Source organism: Syngnathus acus, chromosome 13 (assembly GCF_901709675.1).
Source record: "Syngnathus acus chromosome 13, fSynAcu1.2, whole genome shotgun sequence".
Taxonomy (NCBI): Eukaryota; Metazoa; Chordata; class Actinopteri; order Syngnathiformes; family Syngnathidae; genus Syngnathus; species Syngnathus acus.
This window is the reverse complement of record NC_051098.1, coordinates 13,778,939-13,795,637: the sequence shown is the minus strand read 5'-3', so window position 1 is coordinate 13,795,637 and position 16,699 is coordinate 13,778,939. Positions and strand designations below refer to the sequence as shown.

Here is a 16,699-nt window from a genome sequence, read left to right as displayed (position 1 = left end):
GTCCCTTTAAGGACAACAATCGGCTCATGCATGTTCTTTCAAAGACAAAAATCATGTTCAACAATCAGCTCCATCGACACAAAGTTGGACCTGTGTATTTCCTTATGAAGACAATAACTTGCTCAGTCTAAAAGGACAACAATTGCTGGGATATATTGCCTTTCAAAACTTCAGTTGCAGCAAACTAACCTCCAGATTATATACTGCAACATTCTGACAAACTTTCCACTAAGCAGTGTCGTACAACAAGCTAGACATGTCCCAGAACCAAATTTGGTACTCTGAACCAAAGTCGATACGGTTGTTTGGTTTATGCTAGCACGTTAGCTTGAACACGCGACAAAAAACAACAAAGACAGCTGGCAAAGCAATGGCAGCACAATTCATTTTAACGGGACCAAACGATACATGAGCATCTCAAGTTCTTATAAGTGAGGGAAATATGGATCATGGATCTGTGATCAGGGTAAGGAGTAAGAGCCAATTAGGTTAGATCAGCTATTCCAAGTAACTGCTACAAGGTCCCTCCAGGGGCTTTGGGCCTCGGTCATCTGGATCAGGCTTTATTAGTGATGTTGTCTCCCTGGTGAGCTATTCATGGGCATCTCCTGTCAGGAGAAGACTCACTGGAGGGAATTTTTGTCTTTCAGCCAGCCTGGAAATACCTCAGGAGGTTGCCTCGAACAGGGAAGTCGAGGCTACCCTGCTCAAAATGCACTCCTCGCCATGACTTGCGTAGGAGGACTTACGTAAGGCGATCCCGCCTACAAGATGCAGAACAAACTAAACTGCTTGGTGGAAAGGTGTCAGGGTTCGGCGCTGTCCTCCCCCGGAGCTGCAGACTACTCTAGAGTTCATATTGGCGTACGTGGCGCTACGAGGTCCATCTTAACCCGTTTCCATGCCAACTACAGCGGAGTCAGTTGCACGGCAACCAGCCGCCGGTAGAGGCCCGGAGGAAGGAAGACGAAGTCAGAGGCGTGCTGCCGATTCTCAGGGTGTTGTCGTAGTTCTTGAAAAGAAATTTTAGCGCGTCTCCTCCCGACCGAGCCCAAAGACCAGTCCGCCCTTTTGTCAGAACCAGCCGTCAATTGATAGCATCGTTTCTCCGCAGGGAGAGCGAGAGAGACACTACTAACTTAATGTTTACAACCCAAAACGAGACCAACAACGCTGTGGAAAGAATGTCAAGCGACAGAGGAAGCGAGCGGACGCTTCTTTGTCGACCTACATTGAACTTTTCCGCTTACTTTTGTCTGTGACGTGAGCTCATGTACTTTTTTTGTCTTCAAACCATTGCATGTGACTGTGAGAGTGTGCAATGAAACTGTGGGGGCTGGACGATGATGATGATGATGATGATGAAGGTACCCTTTTCTGTGACGTCCGTCCAGCGACCGCTCGTGGACCAATGAATGCTATTCTGTGACCATGCAAAGCTGTCAAGTTTTGTTGATTTGTACATGGTCCAATAAACCATTGAAGCAAAGTCGCATTTTTAGTCATGTGACCACAGGTAAGTGGAGGTGGTCTGGTTGCGGGGGGGGGGGGGGGTGTCGACCGGCCCCGTTGCGCAGAAGGGTCCGTCCGTCCGTCCTCTTGACATATCCATCTACCCACAATCCTCCTGTGCACCAGAGCCATCCGATCAGCCAACATCCGCCATGACTCCACAACACGCCGGGTTCCTGCAGCCGCCCCCCTCTCCATGCCATCGGCCGAGCGGCTTCTTTCCGGCAGTTGTCGCAAAGCCTTCTGGGAAACGGAGTCCTCATTCACAGCATGGTCCGACCAACCTCCCGTCACTTTCCTCCTCCCACACTCTTCCTCCTTCCTCCTCATCCGCCAGATAAAGAAGCTCCTCCGGTGACAAGGCGCGCTCGTAGAATGTTACCGCAGGATTTTAGAATTTTAAATATTAAACTAAAAGGTTCTCTTCATAATTATTGTCCATGAAGACGAAGGTGACGCCGTTTGGGAAACACTTGCTTTTCACTGTCTCACGTCTACTAATTACCACCATAACATTCAATATTCGCCACGTAGGTTCTTTGATTTCAGAGTGTTGGATGTGCCAAAGTTTGAAGGTCTAGCTCAAAGATCTAATTAGATACACTGTCATTAACAAACGTTTGTTTTTGTTCAAATGTAGAGGGACGTCAAAGATTTAAGTGGAAAGTTAAGATAACCACTGTTGACAGCAAAAGGTAGAAGCAATAAAACTCTATAACATCTCAAATTGGATAATAACTGACAGTGTTAAAGTGAAATTTGAGTGTTATGAATGTTTTTGAACAAATGTCACAAAAATCCAAAGAACAAGCAAAGTAATTTGTTGACACTCACTTTGAGATGCGATGCGTTCAACATGCCCAACATGGCATTTTTTTATGTCAAGCTGTAATCACGCCGAAGTGCCTCATGGGAGCACTTTCTGCTTCCCGAGTTGGCGTCAGATGCTTCTTGTTGATTCTGCAAGCACATCAACGCTCATTTAAGGTCATTTTGTTCATTTAATTCAGGGGTGACAGTCAAATAGTGGTTAGGACAACTGCTAAAATAATATGTGAAATTCAGTTATAGTCATTGAATAAAGCCATTAAACAAGCAATATAGTTTATATTAAACTCACACAAGTGGCCTTTGTAAATAAAAGCGCTATATTGGCAGCTAAAACCGAAGCTCACAAGTGATCTTAAAGTTGTGCAATGTAAGAAATAAAGGTGATGAGAATGTTTATTATGTGTGCTAAATATGATGTACAAATAAATGTTTGTTGTACTAAATCATTTTTCCAGTGGGTGCTTCATGTGGGTGGGACCAGCAGCAGCAAACCAAGAGCTAAAAGGAAGGTAAGTTGTATGTTTGTATGAGATGGCGCCCCCTTTGGTAACTTACTGTACGTGCACCCTGCAGAGCAATCAAGCAATAACGCTATTGCTTGAGTCATGTGACCTCGATGAAGCTGATGAACCTAAACTTTACCTCATCAAATTAAACCTTAACCCGAACCAAGACTGAATGTAAAACAGACTAAACCTAAAGCAGGACGAGGAACAATTTGAAACAAACTAGACCTAACAAATAAATCTAACAAATATTCAAGTGGAGACCAAACAAACGAGGACTGAACCAAGGAATGCATTTAAAAGGGCGTCTCTTTGTCAGTTGACGAGTGACGACACACTTTCATAATGTTACCGATTAATTTGTCAAGAATATGCACAGTTGACATGCAAAGTTTTGACTCAACTTACACGACTTGTCTGTTGAACATTAGCTTAGCTAAGATGCTACGACGAACGTCATTCGAGTTGCTTTCAAACATCGACGCACCTGTCGGCAACAGCTTGTGAGTGCATACTGGTGATTGACGCGTTCACGAGCAGCTCGGAAATGTGTGTACTGATATGTTCGACGAATCGAATTGTTTGAATGGCTGTAAAAGTTTTTACGTGTGTATAGATTCAATTAGATGGGGAATATTTTCGAGGTTGCGAGTGTCTAACAATAATAATAATACAATAATAATAATAGTACACGCTGTCCATCAAGCAGCAAAGGGGAAAACATCCCAAACCCCCACCCTTGCAATTCACAAACAAAAACACACTCACATGGTCTTTGAACTAAACCTAGACAATGTTTAATGGGAGTAACTCTTAATCAGAATGAATCAAAGACAAGTCTAATATTTGACTGTCTGAGTGGATTAAAACAAGGCAGCAGGGCAGATAAGAATGTTTTGTCTTGCCTGGATGCATCTGCTATGAAGGACACATAAAGGACACACACACGCACACAAGTAAATAGGTCCGCACAATGGGGGTACGTGGTGATGTGGTTTCCATGGCAACAGCAGCAAGCTGCAAAGGGAGCTGCTTAGAGAACATATGTTACTCTTGACTGATCAGACACACACCCGGGTGCACAGCCTGGCAACACATTCAATGTCTGCAGGCAATCACAAATAATTCTGATTTTCAAGACTCAGTCCCGATCCTCATACTGGTCGTCAATCTACTGATGCTTAACCGGGCCCTGGTCTTGTACTTGATCATGGGTCACTTTCAATTTCCTTATCCTGCTCAATTTCTATTTCCTGATTCGAGACAATTTCCTGCTTCTGATCTTCATTGTGATACTGGTTAATTTCAGTCAGGCCACATTTATGATGTCTTCCATGTTGCTTTGAACCTATATTGTTTCTAATAAAATGATTTCACATTGAACTTGTGTCCGTGACATCGACATAGCTGACATGATTGACACCCGCTCCTTCCTCTTCGTGAATGGTGGTCTGGGCCATATTCATTACAGTCAGTAAGTGAGTGGGCTGGGGGGGCAGACATAAAGAGGGGGGCGTGGGGGGAAGGCACAACATTAGTAGGCCATCAAGTTGCTGCTGCAGTAGCAGGGAACGACTATTGATGTTTGCCGCAGCCTCACACACAAACACAGAGAACTGTTGTGTCTTCTGGTGTGTTCAAAAGTGAAAAGACGGGTTAGGGTTCTTTCATGCACATAGTGGTCCACTGCACGCTGATTTTTGGTCCAATGGAGGGTGTAAGACATTGATGACTCCCCCCTACACACACCTACACTTTCTCACCAACACACTGGTCCTTGGCAGGTCCCCATTGCCATAGCAACGCTCCCGTTGCCGCAGGCGAGCTGCAACGATGTGCACTGCTGTTTGCAAATAAAAGAAAGTGAGAGGGAGGAATGGGGGAAGGGGGGTTGGCTCGCCAATTCATTACCTCTATATAACAACTCCCCACCCCTTGCCATTCCATGCATCAGCTGAGCCCAGCAAAGGCCTCAGCATCGCTCAGCAGTCCCGAACACGTCGCAGACAAACTTCCAAGCTGCATTTATTATTCATCTGCCTAAATTCGTACATGCACAGAAAAACGGCAGTCTGAAGACTGAGTCGAAAAGCGGGACACAGTACAACTACTGTTAAACTCCGTCAATATTTAAGTCATTCATGTTTGATGGCGAGTCAGCCCAGCTTTTGTAACGGTTCAAATTTGGTAGCAATCCAACAAAATCTCAAAAATATGTGCCATGTCCATTTATAACGATCTCGGTCTCCGCATGAGCAGATGCTGGAGCTTTTCAGGAGTCAGGACCACACACTGGTGCAAAGACAAGGCCCAATACTCTCTTAACACATGAAAACACACAAGAAGCACACACTGAAGCTGTAGCGCCACCTGGAGGAAAAGGTGGATTCTGGCGCCACCTGCTGGTCATGCTAAGAATGAATTGAGATGTGCTTGAGGATTTTAAAACTAACGCATATGTGGGCTAAAAAAAAGTACACAAAGATATGAAAATACACACTTATTATATTTCTTTTGTGGCATCACAGAGGACAACTTGTTCGTATGTGTACATCACAGTCAAGAGGTTCTTGGTTCAATTCCTGTACAGAGTTTGCACGTTCCTAAACATAAATGTTAGCAAACGCTTGATTATGCAACCGATAATCTAGACGAGCTGGCAACCAGTCCAGGGTGTAGCATGACATCATGATGGAGAATAAATGTTTGTTTTGGACTCTTCTGTTTAATAAAAAAAAGCACAATCAAAGTTCAGTCTGAGCTGATGACATTTAGTCATCAGATGTTTTGCTTTTTTTCTTCTTTTTCTTCTTCTTCTTCGCCAAGCCGTCCTCTTTGTACAAAGCGTTCACATCCACTTCCCTCTTCACTTCCGTAATTGCCACCTCTTCCGTGTCCTTTTTCCTCCTCTTCCTGCTTTTTCCCTCGGTATGTTCCTGGGCAGGTTCCTCAACTTCCTGTTTGATCATCACTTCTTCCTCCTGTTCCTCTATTTTAATTTTCCTGTCTCTCTTTTTCTTCTTCTTTCTCTTCCCGTCCTCAACCTGTGTCTCCTGCGATGTGGTAGGCGTCTTGCTTCCGAAGGGCTGGAATCTCTGTTTGAGTCCGTCCGGGATGGCCGGCGCGGGCGAGGCGTGGACGACGCAGGGCGGCATCTGGACGCCCCCGTAGCTTTCACTCACACTCAGTATGCCAGAGAAGGCGGGCCCCACCGCCGGCGATGACGAATCTGTGGTGAGCAAGCGGAGATCATTGGTGCAGTGACTGGATGCCAGGATGTTGTAGACATGTTGGCCGTGGCGTTCTCCTGCGTCCGCGGCAGAAGGAAGCTTCAGCGTCTGAAAGCCGGAAAGATTCACGCTCGCTCCTTGTAAACTGCGAAAGCAAAAACCAGGAATTATGCTTCATACGAGAATAGTATTCAGTCAGCATTTAGATTTTCATCACAATGATGATGGCAAGAACCAGTGTGACAAAGATTTGCATACTCACAGATTTGGGGGGGGTTATTCACCAAAAAAACTCATCTTAAAAGTTTTTGTCAATGACAGGTCATGGCAATAAAAGTAACAAATACCTTTTTTAAGACGTCCTAATTTGTTGACGGTCCTTTAAGGGTAAATTGATTTGACTATTTCTTTGGAGCTTTAACGCAACCTAAGTGAGTAAAAAATAGTAAAAACAAAGCAATTACAGAAACGACAAACCATCGTGGATCAAAGTTGGCAGGGGCTTTAATAAGCCAAAGTTCGCTCTTTTTTCTCTTCAAGCGCTCAGTCAGCGTGCTGCGGCAAGGCTGGTGGTCGAAGCACACGAAGTCATCGGGACACTGATACTTGCTGCTCTTTTCTGTCAAAACATAATTCAACGCCTCGGTATATACATTTAAACACATTTTAAATTCAGGAGCTATCCATGTTAAAGTGCCAACTTACCGCTTTCCTTTTGCCCTAACGACGGTTCCGCGGGCGGGTTATCCGCTTCGTCCTCGCTCGACGAGGATGAAACATCTCGAGGCATTTTAATGTTGAAAGATCACATAAAAGTCTTCCAAACTGTATTTGCTGGGGCGCGTGCTAAAAAGGTAAATGCACGTGTGCGTGTAGCCACAATTGAACTGTGACCTTAGGGTCCCGCACAACGTCAGCCTTGTTTGTAGTTCAACAACCAGACGTGTTGTATCAGTTTGCATTAAAGGTCCAATAAATAGACTACATGACCCACAATGCACCACGCCAGATTACGCATTTATGGTGCGCTTTTCCGCAAATCATGGAAATATCGCGAGAGCGGTTGGCAGAAGTTGATTGCCTCGCTTCCGGCGGCAACTGCCCAACTAGCACACGTGATGCGTCGGTTTGTATTGAAAGAGCGCGACTGAATAAACTACATCGCCCATAATGCCCCCCAAAGCATTAGGTAACGCTCCAAGCGTTTTTTTTTTTTTTGCAAGAGCGGGTTGACAGCAGTCAAGAACAGGCCGAAGTGGGTAAACAAATTGGGTATGTGTGGAAGAACTCGTCCAAATCAACAAAGTTTTATCTCGCTTTGTATTGATAGTATGCTCGTGGTTGTTCCAAAACGTGCCTGAGACAGCTGAAAGAGAAGCTAATTAGCAAATAGCGCTCTTAACGCAACTTTTTAGATAAATAGGTTAAGTTAGCTAACGTGTGCTAGCTCGGGTTAGCCGGCTAGCTCGCCTGTCCGCTGGCTCGCTGTCCGGCCGTTATGTCATCGCCTTCTTCGTCCTCGCGGCGCCAGTGGTGTTACCTGTGCGACCTGCCCAAGATGCCCTGGACGGTGGTGTGGGACTTTAGCGAGGTGGTGTGCCGCGGCTGCGTCAACTACGAGGGCGCCAACCAGATCGAGTTCCTGATCGCTAGCGCGCGGCAGCTGAAGCGCAGCCACGGCATGCAGGACGGGAACGTCCGCTCGCCTGGACCGGGACCCTCGCCTCACAAGCACGCCGCGCCCGGCCGCGGAGAACCGGCGACAGACGGCCAGCGGTCGCATGGTGAGCGCTTTGACCGTGGTGGCAGAGGGGAGAGTGGCAACGTGGCCGCCGCTCGCGTGCCGCCGAACGGGCTGCACCGCGACGGGCAGCCGCCGCAAGAAGTGAACCGCCAGAGTCCCAGTGGGAGCCGTAGACCCATGATCGGGGCGGCCATACCCCCGAATCTAGTGACTCAGAGCATAGCGGGGATCCCCCACGGGCTGCTGGCGGGCATGCCGGCGGGCCTGACTGCCAGGACGGCCCCTATGAGCAGCCCGATGATATTCCCGGCGCCGGTGCTGGCTGAGATGAACCGCCGCCAACTGGGCATCGGCATGGGCATCGCCCCCTTCATCACGCCGGAGCTCGAACGGGAGCTGAGCTCGTCCCAGCCCAAGTCGCAAACCCAGGGCCACGCCGGCTTGCCCTCGTCATCGGCCTCTGTTAGCCAGACGAGCCCCAAGCCAGCGTCGTCCCCGGCCAGGCAGCCGCGGCCTCTCACCGCCCGCGCCGGAGGGGAGCCGCTGTCGTCCGGCAGCTCATCCGAGGCGGCCACCACTGCCGCCGCAGCGCTGCCCCACAGCGGAGCGTCCGAACTGGGCTCCACCTCGGCCGGCAACAGCCTGACCGGAAGCACCTTGTCCTGCACGCTGTGCCACGAGCGGCTGGAGGACACACACTTTGTACAATGTCCGTCTGTGCCGGGACACAGGTATGTATCTACCAACACACTATGCAGTATATATTGTCGATAAGGAGTAGGCAAAAGATAATAAAAAAAAATGATCAGCCTTTTTAGAAATGCATCCTTTTCCTACAATATCAGTCAAACCTTTCTAACATGCAAAAAGGAATGTTAATAAACTTGAAAAACAATGGGTTAGCTTAGTTCTGATAACAAGTGATGACGTGGGACTGCTTTGCGTGCGGTTATGCTTAATTCGAATAGCGGATATTTCCAAAATACAAGTTGAATAAAGTATAATGTTGCATTTATGTATTTACTGTGTATGTATCTACGTACAGGTTCTGCTTCCCATGCACCAGAGTGTACATCCAGAGCCGGCGGGGTGACGGTGAAGTATACTGCCCCAGCGGTGAGCGCTGTCCGCTGGACACGTCAAACAACAGCCCCCCCTGGGCATTCATGCAGGGTGAGGTGTCCACAATCCTGGGCACTGGTGTGGGGGTTGCCCCGTCAGCCGCCCCGCCGGGAGCGGGCCCCGGTGGACCAGGGGGGCCTGGCGGTGGTGCCAACGGAGCCCCGGCCCAGAGCGGCGACGTCACCGTCAAGAAGGAGCGGGAGACGTGATGATGGTTTCTGTGGCAACCTGGAACAAAGGCAGGCAGGTGGAACACACAAACATGATTCTACTACTCTATAACCTCAGTGTGGGCCACCAAGTGCACACGTAGGGTGATAGCGCATCTTAGTGACAGAAAATCAAGAACACTCTTATTTTCCTCACGAAAAGTATGGCGCACAAACTAATTCTAGCATTGACATTGTGTGGATCAGACAAATTGTCCACTCAAAATTGGGATACCAAGGGTGATCCCACTTTTTTAATTGCCACAAGATGGCAGCACAGCACTACTTTTGTCTCTATAAAGCTCCTCAACTCACTTCAATGTAGTTCCTTGTCTCAAGGCCAGTCAAAATGTCCCCCAAAGAAATACAGCACCACTTGCCTCACTAACAGAAAGACAACAACAACAACAAAATTCATCAAGCAATTAATCAATGGACGCACGCACACAATTACTGTCATGTGGCCTGCCTGCCAGTGGGTGAATGTAGAAGACAGACAAGTGTTTCCTTTTAGAAGGTTCCTGGTTGTTTCAAGTGCAATCCTCCAATTTACAAGCTGTTATTAAAACGGTTGCGCGACATTACTGACAAGTTTTTTTTGTAATTTGTCTTTTTTTTCCCCAAAAAGGTAATTTAGTAGTTTGTTGGAGCTTTTTTCCCTTCTTGCAGAACCAGAATGTTCCTCGCACAGACGAACCAAACCAAAGCCAATGTATGTGTATACAATCTATACGGCTATATGCTAATGCTAACGGTGTAAGACAAGTGCCTTGTGCAGAAGTGTCCCGCCTCCTCGCGGCGTCGCCATGGTGACGACCAATCTGCTCTTTCGTCTTTTGACTGCCGCTTCTTGTACAAAACGACCCAGTGGGGAATAAACCAGATGAAAAAAAAAGACACGATTGTCTTGGTGTTTATTTTATCCCTTCAATGAAATGTCCTCCACTGACCTTGTGCAGAGGTCATCGATAGTTAATCTTGACTGGGATCATCTCATCATGAGGTCTGTCAATTAAGCAGAAATGATTTCATTTGAAATAAATTACTGCGGGAAAACTTGAGTTTTGTATAACAATTGCCATATCAATAATCATTTAGAAACGCACTCAGCTTGTACTGCACAGTCGCGTGGTCTCTAAAACGATTGTCCATATAATTTTGACCACTAGATGTCGCCGTTGTGCTGCTAAGTTATATATATTGTACTGCACTTACCGAATCGCCATGATGTGACGTGCTGCTGAATCTGATGTTCATGTTCAAGGAGAAAAGCAGCGAGAGGAAATGAACGTGGAAGTGGCTTTCCTAAAGTGTCAACTCATTACCGCCTTTGTGGGGACAATTACGCACGTGCTAATGTGCCACGAAGGGACTATTGACATTCAAAGGAAGCAGCCAGGGAGGCCACGCGCACACACAAACACCCTCCAGATGCGAATTTGAAATCGGACTTAATTTTAACAGTCGTTGAAAAAGTCGTTTTTCGTTGTACCGTTTTTTTTTTTTTTTTTTTTTTTACAAACATTATTTGGAGTTTTCAACAAGGCGTTTTAAAATATTTTTTCAACCCTTTTTTTTTTTCTTTTGACAAGTTTTATTGATACAAGAAAAAAAGTTTTATGGAAAAAAAGATGTATATCACGACATAGGGTATTATTTAAGCTTTAAAATTGATGCATGAAAAACATTCAATGGTACTTTCTCAAACGTTTATCAATCTTCCCAAGAGTATTTACAATGATTTCTATAGTCGTGATATCGTTCCTAAAAGTTGCCTTTTCCTTGCGTAGATGACGTCACTAACACGATTAGCTGTTGTAATTACATCATTACGCACGCACAGAGGTGTTCCCCTTGATCCTTCCTATCCTTGATGCAGGTGCAAGCGTGTGTGCCCCCCAGCCCCCCGACCCTTTCCCTGCTGTATTAATCCCCGCCGACGACCTCCTGCGTGCGCGTCATTACATGTCCATTGAGACGGCCGCCATTCACATGCACACGCCCGGCTGTCTTGTGTATTCCAGCCCTGCGCATACATTACACTACACTACGTTACATTAATAAGGATTGAAAATAAAATAAAAAAATTCTCGCATCGTCATTCTGTCATGTTGGCCAACTAGAATGCTAGAATGTAATGCAAAGTAAGGTGAGTCAATTTAGAAGTCTTCAATTTATATTCAAATTATACTGGCAATAATTACGCAAGAAAACAAATGCAAGCAAAAGGCCAAAGAAGAACATAAAATAATGAAATATTTTTATTTCTTTAATACGCAAAAAGAAAAACCCATGAAAAAGTGAAATGTGTTTTATGATTTTAGTTGGCATTACGCATTAGAAATGTTGCATTTTTCAAATTCTTATATTTTCATTTAGGGAGTAGTTTGAAATAAACTGACCACTCAATTCGAACTGATTTTCATTTGAAGCATTCTACTTGTTATTGTGCTATTTAATAATTGCTCTTGACTTGTGACGCATCATGCATGCATTCTAAATATTCTTATTAATAATCTTCATATAACTAAGCATGTGCATGGGTGACTTCGTTTGATTTTATGGTACTTTTTAGGCAAATTTGCAGCCTTGTAAAAGTCTTCCTTTTTGCCAACGTGTTAAAGCTTCCAAGAAGGTGACAGCCGCGGGAATTAACGACTTTCACGCCTCCTCTATACACCCCACCCCCACCCTCGGGCCACAAACTGACGGATTCCCCCCCAACTCGTCTTCCCATGCGCACTTTTTTTTAACTTGATTTCACTTGCGCGCGTTAAATGCTGCTATCTTAACTTTTAATGGGCTTTTTGTTCGGGGTACTGCTGCAACCGGGGTGGCCGCCAGTCCGACCAGGCCAATAAACAGCACGCCAGGGGGCCACATCGGCCTTTTTTGCGCGAGCCTTCTTCCTGACTGGCTCACATTGAAATGTGCAGGACGGGAGGGGGGGAGCGGGGTCGGCCTTTTTTGCGCGAGCCTTCTTCCTGACTGGCTCACATTGAAATGTGCAGGGTGGGAGTGGGCCTGTCCGGAGTGGGAGTGGACTGTACCTTGCGAGTGGGGGAGTGGACTGTACCTTATAAAGGGGTGAGAATGAAGCTAGCGGTAGTCCTCACGCCGTCCTTTGCTCTCCTCACGTCCCGCCTGACACCCAGTGTCCTCCGGGCCCGCACGTCACGCCACGGGCCTCCAATCTGCAAACAGCTGGGAAACAATGGGCCGATGAACTTTTAGTTACTTGACACAACTTTTCCATATCAGCGGAGTTGTTTTTTTTTCTTTAATGTGTTGCCGAGGATCGTAACATTTTTTTTTTTTTTTTTTTTCAAACGGAGGAAAAAGTGTAAATTTAAAAATAAGTGCGAGTAGCTCGTCCAATTCTCCAAGTGTTTCTTTGTGGGGATGTTGAGCTCTGTGAAGATGGAAGCCCACGACCTACCTGAGTGGAATACTTTCTACAGCGAGGCCAGTGAGGTGAGGACAAGGAACACTTTATTTTACTTTGCACCAACACTGCTCCAAAAATTTAAACACCTACCTCTTATTAGTGTTGTCCAGATTAAAGATGAATTTTTTAAACTTCAGTTTGCTCAATTACTTCATTTACTTTCATACATAGGCTATATTTAGTGTTTCAATTTAAGAATACGAAATTATATAGTAATTAAATAGTATAGAATGATCTATAACTAAAGCTAAGGGCCAAAAAATAGCTGCATATAAACGCGTTTTTCAGGCTGGAAAGACCGCATAAAAATTAATAATTACAGACATTTATATGTCAAAACAACAGTCAATAATTAAAAATGTATTTAAAGGCCCGAAAGAACACAAATATATCTAAACATATTAGGCCACAAAACCTTATACAAGAGCAGCATAAAATACACAGAAAATGAAAATATACAGGCGAAAATTAACATATAAAAAGTGACAACGAGTATTTTCTATGCCAGAGAATAAAGAAAAAAGAAAATAGGCCTACATATGGTACAGGAAAGGTACAAAGAATTTAAGTTGCATTATAGGTAAAAACAACATAAAATACGTGACGTTTTCCAGGCCTAACTAAACTTGACTTGGTATATTTTCAATTTATTTATTTACATTTATTTTACCTTTCCTTAGAACATAAATATATTTCAAAAGCCAAAAGTATTTTTTACCTGACAAAGGTAAAATAATTCAATCTCTATTTCACAGTGCCAATCGGAACATTGTGTATTTTTTTTAAAGATGAATTGTTCACATTTAGTGACGTAATTGCAGTTTCGTTTTATGGAGAAAACTTAAATTCAGACGCGTTCACCTGTAAAGTAATTCAAACGCACAAAAGTTTCAAGTTGGTGATAATTAAATTAAAAGTTAACGTAATCAACTTCTGATGAAATTACCACGTTGTTAATATTTAACCCAAAGTGCGCGTGAGGGCTCAACTTTTCCCACTTCGAACTTTAAGTGAAATACTATAGCTCATCTTTATACATTTCTTTTTTTTTTTTTAAACATCTCGAAAATTTTGGGAGCTCCTTGCGTTTTTCCGTGCGCGGCGAGGAAAAAGGGGGGGGGGGCTGCGTGCGGGAGCTGTGTGACGCGCTTTTTACGCACTTTGACGTTCACGCGTGAGTGTGAAATCCGCGCGCACTGAGAGCTTCATTGTGCATTGACATGAAGAAGAAGAAGGCACTCACGAAAAGACTCCTTCACAATTTCCCCAAAAAACTTCTCACTTTTCAATTTATATACATTTATTTTTCTTGGTCGTCCAATTTTGGGTGAATTCAAGAAAATAGCAAAATACAAAATGGCCACAAACCTAACGCGATGGACGTCCCTCAAAGGCGACACAGAATAGTACAGTGATCATGAATACCCACAATCCTGTCTTTTTAAAGTTTTTGTAAAGGAAAAGTTAGTGCATTGTTAAATTCAAATATTACCATTAAAAATTAAATTCAAACATGATGGGTTAGAGAAGAAACAGGGCAGATTCAGAATGAACAACAACAAATAAATCTACACAATGTTTTCACCAGTGTGATCAATTAGTTATTGAAAAAAACTACTGACCAGCAGGTCTAAAATCGGCTCAGATTGATAATAGCTCACTCGCAACCTTAATGAGGAAACGCACAATAAAAAAATGGTGTTGTCTGTGTTTCAGATGTATTCCTCGCCCAGCAGCATGAACGCCGCCTTGGCTTCGGTGAGCTCCATGGGGCCCCTCAACAGTTACATCAACCTTAATCCGGCAGGCAGCGGTGGGGGCGGCGGCCTGAACATGGCGTACCCCGGCTCGGGGCTCAGCACGTCCCCGTTGGCCTCCATGGGCTCGGGGCCGGCCCACATGCCGCTGTCCCCAGTGGCGCCCTCTCTGGGCTCGAGCTCGCTGACCCAGCTGGGCCCGAGCGCCGCCCCCAGCTCCCTGTCCCACTACGGGAACATGGGTCAGTCCATGAGCCAGCTGGGTTACACGTCGGGCGCCACTCTGAGCCGTGCCGGGTCCAAGGAGATCCCGCCCAAGCCGTACCGCCGCTCGCTGACCCACGCTAAGCCGCCCTACTCGTACATTTCGCTCATCACCATGGCCATCCAGCAGAGCGGCAGCAAGATGCTAACCCTCAACGAGATCTACCAGTGGATCATGGACTTGTTCCCTTACTACCGGGAGAACCAGCAGCGTTGGCAGAACTCCATCCGCCATTCGTTGTCTTTCAACGACTGTTTCGTCAAGGTGGCCCGCTCGCCAGACAAACCGGGCAAAGGCTCCTACTGGACTCTGCACCCGCAGTCGGGCAACATGTTTGAGAACGGCTGCTACCTACGACGCCAGAAACGCTTCAAAATCGACGACAAGCTGTCCAAGAAGGCGGGGAAGGATGGAGGCAAGGGGGGCGATGCGTTGGGCGACCGCAGCCCGGCGGGCGGAGGCTCAGACGAAGCTGACTCGGCCCACTCGGACAACTCCCACCCGGGTTCGTCTGACGACCAGTCGCTGCCCTGCGGGACTGCCGTCAGCTCCTTACTGGTGCCGCTTGACTGCCCGCTGCCGCCGCCCGCCCCTACCGCCGTGCCGCCCACTTCCTCCGCCGCCATCTTCCATTCCCAGTCCACCCACCTCCTACCTGGCGCCATGGGCCAGCACATGGACCTTCAGAACGACGCCCTCAAGTCCCTGGACCCCCACTACAACTTCAACCACCCCTTCTCCATCACCAACCTCATGTCCAATGAGCAGAAGATGGACCTCAAGTCCTACCAGGACCAGGTGATGGCGTACAACAGCTACACCTCTAGCGGCTCACCCGTGGCCGCCAAGCAGATCTACGACAGCCCCGGACCGGCGGCCATGGACACTGGTGCCTACTACCAGACCCTCTACAGCCGCTCCGTGCTCAACGCATCGTAACCTAGCACAATACAAGATGGAGGCTTTCTGAAAAGACTCTAAAATGGCCGACTCGTACGGAAAGCCATCTGAGCCTGTACTCCATATCCTTGAGATCCATTTAAATGTCCGTGTAGTAAGACAATTCTAACCTTATCGGTAAACTATTTAGCTGAACAGTCACACAAATAAGCCCAACAAGACAATTCAGTGCAGTAGTAGAACAACTATCGCTCATATTTGTTTTCAATTATGAGTCAGGTTTTGTCCCACGTCAATTTTGACCTACTGGTGCGCAATTAAATCTTACTAGTAAACTATTATGCTGCAGTAATGGCACGACTAGCCCTAACTACTTACTACATATTGGAACTTGGACCTTTTGGTGGTCATCAGGAATGTGGAATAAATGCCCGGTCAGCTTTCGCTAGCCATGTTTTGAAGGACCACAATTCTTGATTTTCCCCCCTTATGGAGACTCTCTGGTTACACACAATGATGAAGTTGATGACGGCGATGACGATGGACTTTGTAGAAAGTGTAAATAGTGGCAATGTATGTGCGTACGTGCGTGTGTGTGTGTATGAGTGTGTAAAAGGGGTATTTGCATTTATTTATAAAGGGAATAAATTTTAATATATCTTATATTCTGCTTTGTCCAAACAGTTACAAACATGTGCTTCAGGTGTTACTTTCATGCTTCATGTTACAATTTTTTTTTTTTATTGCATCCGCCACCATTTTGGGTTTAATTTGGAATAAGGGATGTTTCGGAATGTTTGAATATTCTACAATACAGAACATTACGGGACACAGATGTTCTGGTTTGGGAATATTTTAGAATAGGAATGTTCTGGAATGCAGATGTTCTGGAATAAATGAATATTCTGGAATAAGGGAAGTTGTGGGACACAAATGCATGGTAAAATTCTACAATAAGGATGTTCTGATACAAGAAATTCTGGAAATAGAAATGTTGCGGAATATGGGGATGTTCTGGAATAGTAAAAAAAAAAAAATGACTAGAATAAGGAATGTTATGGGACACAAATGTTCTGGTGTGACAAAATTCTTGAATGGAAAGTGGAATATTCTGGAAGGAGGACTCTTTGTGAAGAACAACATTATTCTGGTATAAGAAGATTTTGGGGGAAGGA

General features: G+C 45.7%; 3 protein-coding genes and 1 long non-coding RNA gene across 5 annotated transcripts in view; 2 read left to right on the top strand and 2 right to left on the bottom strand.

Annotated features, from left to right (window-relative positions):
- Positions 1-4,974: 4,974 nt before the first annotated feature.
- On the bottom strand, positions 4,975-7,256 carry polr1g (RNA polymerase I subunit G). Its single transcript, XM_037267415.1, has 3 exons — positions 6,785-7,256; positions 6,557-6,698; positions 4,975-6,224 (listed from the first exon to the last, which is right to left on the bottom strand). The coding sequence occupies exons 1-3, from the start codon at positions 6,867-6,869 to the stop codon at positions 5,621-5,623; spliced, it is 831 nt and encodes a 276-aa protein (XP_037123310.1). The 5' UTR covers positions 6,870-7,256; the 3' UTR covers positions 4,975-5,620.
- Positions 7,257-7,289: 33 nt separating this feature from the next.
- Positions 7,290-10,049, top strand: irf2bp1 (interferon regulatory factor 2 binding protein 1). Of its 2 annotated transcripts, XR_005099838.1 has the most exons (3): positions 7,290-8,554; positions 8,869-9,250; positions 9,293-10,049. XR_005099838.1 is itself a non-coding variant. In XM_037267414.1 (2 exons), exons 1-2 carry the CDS (start codon positions 7,578-7,580, stop codon positions 9,152-9,154), a joined length of 1,263 nt encoding a protein of 420 aa, XP_037123309.1. In that variant the 5' UTR covers positions 7,290-7,577; the 3' UTR covers positions 9,155-10,049. The 2 variants fall into 2 exon arrangements, 1 of the variants encoding a protein (XP_037123309.1); XM_037267414.1 differs by having other exon boundaries at positions 8,869-10,049.
- Positions 9,328-16,699, bottom strand: part of LOC119132289 — a 24,788-nt gene continuing 17,416 nt past the window's right edge. The window contains exons 3-4 of the long non-coding RNA XR_005099839.1: positions 10,996-11,007; positions 9,328-9,403 (exon numbers count right to left, since the gene is read on the bottom strand). This is a non-coding gene — a long non-coding RNA (uncharacterized LOC119132289). The remainder of the gene's footprint in view (positions 9,404-10,995; positions 11,008-16,699) is intronic.
- On the top strand, positions 12,262-16,625 carry foxa3 (forkhead box A3). Its single transcript, XM_037267413.1, has 2 exons — positions 12,262-12,628; positions 14,319-16,625. The coding sequence occupies exons 1-2, from the start codon at positions 12,557-12,559 to the stop codon at positions 15,561-15,563; spliced, it is 1,317 nt and encodes a 438-aa protein (XP_037123308.1). The 5' UTR covers positions 12,262-12,556; the 3' UTR covers positions 15,564-16,625.

Excerpts from the sequence above, each read along its gene's own strand:
- foxa3 (XM_037267413.1), top strand. The coding sequence starts at position 12,557 with ATGTTGAGCTCTGTGAAGATGGAAGCCCACGACCTACCTGAGTGGAAT. Across the intron at positions 12,629-14,318 it reads TCTACAGCGAGGCCAGTGAG|ATGTATTCCTCGCCCAGCAG; the intron begins GTGAGGACAAGG and ends TCTGTGTTTCAG.
- polr1g (XM_037267415.1), bottom strand. The coding sequence starts at position 6,869 with ATGCCTCGAGATGTTTCATCCTCGTCGAGCGAGGACGAAGCGGATAAC. Across the intron at positions 6,699-6,784 it reads GTTAGGGCAAAAGGAAAGCG|AAAAGAGCAGCAAGTATCAG; the intron begins GTAAGTTGGCAC and ends ATGTTTTGACAG. Across the intron at positions 6,225-6,556 it reads GCCAACTTTGATCCACGATG|TTTACAAGGAGCGAGCGTGA; the intron begins GTTTGTCGTTTC and ends TTGCTTTCGCAG.
- irf2bp1 (XM_037267414.1), top strand. The coding sequence starts at position 7,578 with ATGTCATCGCCTTCTTCGTCCTCGCGGCGCCAGTGGTGTTACCTGTGC. Across the intron at positions 8,555-8,868 it reads CCGTCTGTGCCGGGACACAG|GTTCTGCTTCCCATGCACCA; the intron begins GTATGTATCTAC and ends ATCTACGTACAG.